This window comes from Hevea brasiliensis, chromosome 17, assembly GCF_030052815.1.
Source record: "Hevea brasiliensis isolate MT/VB/25A 57/8 chromosome 17, ASM3005281v1, whole genome shotgun sequence".
In the NCBI taxonomy this organism is placed as follows: Eukaryota; Viridiplantae; Streptophyta; class Magnoliopsida; order Malpighiales; family Euphorbiaceae; genus Hevea; species Hevea brasiliensis.
In genome coordinates this window covers 14,323,449-14,329,448 of record NC_079509.1, presented here as the reverse complement: position 1 = coordinate 14,329,448, position 6,000 = coordinate 14,323,449, and the positions used below count along the sequence as shown (strand labels likewise).

General features: G+C 34.4%; 2 protein-coding genes across 3 annotated transcripts; both read left to right on the top strand.

The window, feature by feature from the left end:
- Positions 1–1,078: 1,078 nt before the first annotated feature.
- On the top strand, positions 1,079–4,112 carry LOC110658070 (acyl-acyl carrier protein thioesterase TE3, chloroplastic). 2 transcript variants are annotated; one of them, XM_058139557.1, is made up of 5 exons: positions 1,079–1,432; positions 1,524–1,654; positions 3,075–3,184; positions 3,759–3,854; positions 3,925–4,112. In XM_058139557.1, the coding sequence occupies exons 1-5, from the start codon at positions 1,230–1,232 to the stop codon at positions 4,039–4,041; spliced, it is 657 nt and encodes a 218-aa protein (XP_057995540.1). In that variant the 5' UTR covers positions 1,079–1,229; the 3' UTR covers positions 4,042–4,112. The 2 variants fall into 2 exon arrangements, with proteins under 2 accessions (XP_057995540.1, XP_021671240.2); XM_021815548.2 differs by having other exon boundaries at positions 1,080–1,432; positions 1,524–1,624.
- A 781-nt stretch (positions 4,113–4,893) lies between these two features.
- Positions 4,894–5,945, top strand: LOC110658089 (universal stress protein A-like protein). The gene is made up of 4 exons (XM_021815573.2): positions 4,894–5,119; positions 5,233–5,324; positions 5,419–5,537; positions 5,675–5,945. The coding sequence occupies exons 1-4, from the start codon at positions 4,930–4,932 to the stop codon at positions 5,751–5,753; spliced, it is 480 nt and encodes a 159-aa protein (XP_021671265.2). The 5' UTR covers positions 4,894–4,929; the 3' UTR covers positions 5,754–5,945.
- The last annotated feature ends 55 nt before the right edge of the window (positions 5,946–6,000 follow it).

Below are 6,000 nucleotides of genomic sequence, written 5' to 3'. Positions count from 1 at the left end.
GTAGACACATATTTGAATTTGTGTTTTTCATCCTTGAATATTGGGAGAAACAAAATAAAGTTATAATTGAATTTAAATAAAAAAAATTGAGAAATATACCCATATATATATATATATATATATATATATATATATATAGTTGTAAAAACATTTATTGTCATCGTGGGCCTTGTACGGATTGATGACTCCAATGCCAATGAAGAATTGGGTTAAATTAATTATTGAACAAGCTGCATACTGTATTCCATACGTATCTACTACACTTTATCTCACCTTTTGTGTAATTTTTTAAACATTTACCTATATTCCTATGCTGGCATAATATTTCACTAAAATTTCATATGAGCCATATATTTTTATTTTAGGATGAAAAAAAAAATAGCCGCAAAAATTGAAGAATTTTTTTTTAAAGTAATTGAGCTATTTTTGTTTTATGAAACCAATTTATTCATTAAATTTTTAATTATTTATATAAATAAATTTAAATAGTGATACTTAATATATAAAATTTAAATTTAAAATAAATATTTTTTTTGAATTGGAACGTATCTCAATCTAATTATTTATCACTAAATTCATTTTTAATTGAGTTTAAATATTATTATTTAATTTATCTATTTTAATAAAATTAATTATTAATTTTTTATTTTTAAAAATATATTAATTAATTCTGTATTTTTATTCTATTTAATCTTTGATTACTTTAATTATTTTAAACATTAATTTGAATAAATTTTATTTAATCCTTATAATTTAAAAAATATAATTACATAATTCTTTTATTTTTAACCTTTAAACCATTTTTACCCATAATAATAATTTCTTTCTGTTTAATATATTTATTAATAAAAAATTTAATTTAAACTAAAAAAAATTAAAGAACAAATAAAAAATTACACAAATTAATTAACGTATTTTCAAAATAAAATATTTAGTAGTTAGTTTTATTAAAACAACCCGAGTGAAAAGCGGATTTGAGGTACCCAAACGTGGTTTAGAAATTTAACCAATCATATAAAACGCGTGCTTTTTTACGATTGAACCGCAGCGCCAAACGCACTCTGACTGCAATCTTTTTCTGTCCGTGAGGATCCCACCAGAGCGCCTTAACGGTTGGCAGTTTCCATGGATTGTAACGCCCAGAAAGAAGAAAACATCCCTTTTCCCAATTTCACCCTCCCAACTGACCAATTTCTCATCATCTCCATCGCCTACTCACAGCACAAGCTATGTCCCTGCAGGCATTGGTCTCCCCAGTGCACGTGACTCTTCCTGTCTCACGTGCCAAGATAACTTGGACCCATCTCCGCCGTCCATCATTGCCAGCATCCTTTCGAATTTCCCGGCCGCCTCTGCCGCCACTTGTTCGGTCACTCCCCATCTTGAGGAGCTGCACTGGACTGCCTTTTCTTGATGTCAAAGGTGGCAAAGGGTAAGACTTGGTCCTTTTCTTTTAGATAAATCTAGTGTTATTGTTAGCTCTTAAAACCACCGTATTATTTATGTCGAAATTCGACTTGTAGAATGAGTGGGTTTGTTGAATTTGAGCTGAAGGTGCGTGATTACGAGCTGGATCAATATGGAGTTGTTAACAATGCTGTTTATGCGAGTTACTGTCAACATGGTAATCTTTTTGGTTTCCTTGCCAATTTGGGTAACTACAGCTTCCACAGTTTCGTTTTAAGATAATTTCGTATCAGATTTAGGAGATATGGGAATCTTTTCACTTTCTTTATGCTTTAACAAGGCTCTGCGCCTCTGTCACTGGCTTTGCATTGTGGACAATCAACCTGTTAACTGTTTGTTTAATTGCTTCTTTGAGTTTTTCAGATGTAGAACTGGTTAGTTGCAAATTTGCTCGTTTGATTTGCATTTTTTTTTTTTTGAACATAGATGGTCGCCTCTGTTGCATTGGCATTGGTTGTTGACCTATAATGGAGGTCTTCAAAAATGTTGGATCATGGATCACGTGTTGATGTCATAACTAGAGTCTGTTTTTCGTTGAATCCAGAAAGGCCTGTGACTCTTTGAGTGTGTGCCATATCAGCTTCGGGTTGGAAGCCACTGGCTACCATAACTCTTAGCTTTTTTCGCAAAACTTTGTTCATGACATTAGCTACTGCTTTTGTATTTGAACTTGAAAATGAACACAAAAAAAAATGATGTAGTTTTAATTTCTATATCCTTATTTCTGTTACCTTCTTCTTCCTCCTTTTTCCCTATTTTGCTAGCTTGTTATTGCCACTGATTCTATGATCTGACTGCAATGCTTCCTGGGTCAAACTTTTACTGCTGTTCTAGTTACTTTTGTTAAGCAAAATATTCCAAACAAGTTTCTTAATTCTATTGATTTATTTTAACTTTTAAAATGATAATATATACTTCAACTTCTAATCCTCCTGGTATGTTTCCTTGTGTTTGATTTTTTATTAGCAGTCTTTTTTATGTCCGAGGATCTCCACATTTGTTTTCTATTTCTCAGTACAGCTGATAGAGGAGAGTAAAGCTAGTTTTGAGTCAGTGTAAAATTGGAATTCAAACTAACAATTGAGATTAAACTACTGCATGAAGTTACGAGGTGGTCATCCATATTGGTAAATCAGGGTGTTTTATGTTGTTGGATACTTGGATACTAATCCTGAAGTGATGGAGTGTATTTGTGCAACTTGCGCTTTCTTGTCATTATGTTTATAAGCTCATTAAATGTGAGTCGGTTGTTATTTCTGTTGTATTGTAGAATCCGTATAAAAATGAATTTGATTATGTGGGTTGAGCATATCGTTGCCCAAAGTTGATTTTAGGAAAATGATGACTTTCCATTTTGTCACTCTTCTATATGTTGAATAGTATTATAAATGAAAAGGAAAAATGAATCAGAGTGGAATGCAATAAATATAAATCTCCACTATATAATTATTGATGGCACTGTATTGGAGATATTGCGTTGTCTTTTGCCTAACCCTTGGAAATATCTCTTGTATTTTTCACTGCATGAAAAAGGACCTTCTTGATTCATTTATATGGTTAGCTGATATATATTGATTACTTCTTCTGTTCTTCAATATCTGAATCAGGTCGTCATGAACTTTTGGAGAGGATTGGTGTCAGTGCTGATGCTGTTGCTCGCACTGGTGATGCATTGGCACTGTCAGAGTTGTCACTCAAATTCCTTGCTCCTCTAAGAGTATGTTTTTGGTCTTTATGTTTTTGAACTACTAAACCGAGTTTGTATGTTTATATGATAAGGTACTGAATGCAGATCTATTGTCTGTTGCAATTCTTTGTTGCTTCTATGTTTTCTTCAATACTGAACAAAATAGCAGGCATTGAACACCCATCAATATGTACTATGTTAGCCTTGTTAGGATCTTCTAGAGAATGGAATACTCTTGACTTTAATTTGACGAGTGTTGTTAAAAGGAGGAATGATTTCTCGCTATTAAAAGGGTTTAAAGTTTGAATCTCCTATGGTGTGTACATTTTATCATTAAAACTATCAAAGCTGTATCATAGCCTGCTTTAGCTGGGCTTGTCCCAATTTTATTTCTGCTTAGGGTATATCTTCCATGTGTTTTGCTTATGATCATAAACGAACATTATAAAGAACAAAAAATGTTTTGTTTGATTAAGAAGGGCAGTCAGTGCACAGTACTTATGAAATGTTCTTCAATGGCGAAAGCAAGAAATGGTTTATCATATAAAAGCTTAGTGTGGACTTTGATCATGTCTTTTGTCATTGTTGTCTTTGGGGCCACTAGAGTGGAGACAGGTTTGTTGTCAGGGTGAGGATCTCTGGCTCCTCTGCTGCTCGCTTATACTTTGATCACTTCATCTTCAAACTGCCAAATGAAGAGGTATTAATATCCTTGCACTGGTCATAGTTTTCTTTTACTTGCTAAGTGGCTCTGATTATGTTTTCCGCAGCCTATTTTGGAAGCAAAAGCCACAGCAGTTTGGCTAGACAAAAATTATCGCCCTGTTCGTATTCCATCCGAGTTGAGATCAAAATTGGTTAAATTTCTCAGAAATGAGTCTAATTAGTTTTATCACCACTAGAAATTGCAAAATTTCCATGCTTACTTGTTCTAATCATTTTTACTTGAAAAGAAGACCGGGGGCAGGGGGCGGCGGCGGGGGGACTGGAGGGAATGGGCTGGATGTTAGAAAGGTATTTTCACAGAATTACCTTTAGAACTAGGAAATCCCTTGAAATGGAAATATGGAATTCATCATATTTGTTGAGTTCTTTATTTTTGTATCCGATAAAAACAACTTTCATATGCGCTTGCTAAAGAAAATGTGAGCACTAAGCACTTTTAAATCTTCCTCTTCTGAAATTTTGTATATTTGTTCAGATTCTTAGTTTCATCATATGTCCTGGGAAGAAAGCTTTAATGGAAACATGAAGATCAGACCTTTCAATACTTCTCATTTTACAGTAAAAAAATCTTGGAAACATGATCATAGAACTGAATTTTAATGGAGCGCAAAGTTACTGGAGATAATGATTGGGACTGCATAAATGGTTGCAGGAAGAAAATTAATTAAAAATTGAGAAATTATAAAAAACAAATGGCAGGTTTGGAAGGTGCCCGCACATAGCACAGTCGTGCACGAGATCCAATTCTTACTTTTTAGCCACATGGTTCTCTAGAGACCCAACTACTAATATTTTTATGGCACGTGACTATGTTGATCGTAAGGTATGACCAACGGGCTCAATCATGTACATCATGTTCCACATTGATCTTGCGATCTTCACCATCACGTGGTCCTTGAGCTGTGATCATGTAGCCCATGGACCCAGCCGACCAGTGATCGTCATCATCAGCCGTTACTTTTACGCCAACAGATTTTAAAAAAAGGTTCTACAGTTTGATGATTATAAAAGGGTTTAAGCTGGTATTGCCATAATCGCAAAGAAAGAAAATGGAAGAGGGAAAGAAGGAGAAGAAGAAGGTAATGGTGGCAGTAGATGACAGCGAGTTTAGCCACTACGCTCTCGAATGGGCCCTTGATTTTTTAAAAGACGACATAGCCAACTCTGATCTTGTCATCTTCACTGCTCAGTCCAATTCTAACTTCGGCTATGTTTATGCTTCCTCTTTTGGTTCTGCTCGTCAGTAGTTCCTCTCTCTCTCTCTCTCTCAAAATCTCAATCTCAACATGTGTTTTTATTTTTCTTGATTCTTATTTGTTTCTGAATTTCTTTGTTTTTTCTGGGGGTTGCAGCTCCGGATTTGATTGCATCTATACAAGAAAATCAACACAAGGTTGCATTAGCTCTCCTGGAGAAAGCCAAAAGCATCTGTGCCAACCATGGGGTATAGTATTGCTCTTTTACTTCAGGAAATTTTTTTGGAAATGATGATTTCTGCTAGATATTGTGTGTTATTCTTCAACTTTGTGTTGCCACAGATTGTTGCAGAGATATTGACAGAGATTGGAGATCCCAAAGAGGCTATATGTGAGGCAGTAGAAAAGCACAACGTCCAACTTCTTGTATTAGGCAGTCATAGCCGGGGTGCTATACAGAGGTTTGTTAGTTCTTTTTTTATTTCTTCGAATTCTTGAATCTTTTTTTTTTCTTTTTTTTTTTCTAGTTGCCTGTAACTGCAAGATCAGTTTTATAATCCTGTTTTCTGAAACTCTAACCCAAGTTTGTTCTGGACAGGGCTTTCCTTGGAAGTGTCAGCAACTACTGTATTCACAATGCCAAGTGCCCTGTTCTTGTTGTGAAGAAGCCAGCTTAAGAACATTGCTAAATTATGGTTCCCAGAAGACCAGTAAGTTCAAATTTTATATCTGGTATTACCAAATTGTGTTGTGTGCGCTAATTAAGAAGGGATTGCTGAAGATATGTTGGTTGATGTGGTTGAGATTCAGGTTTTCTCAAACTCTGTAATTTATCAAATATGAAATAAAATGCAGTTCGGTTCATTTTCCTTCTGTTATATAATTCAATCAATTAGCATTTGATTTTCTTCGGAAATATCCCAA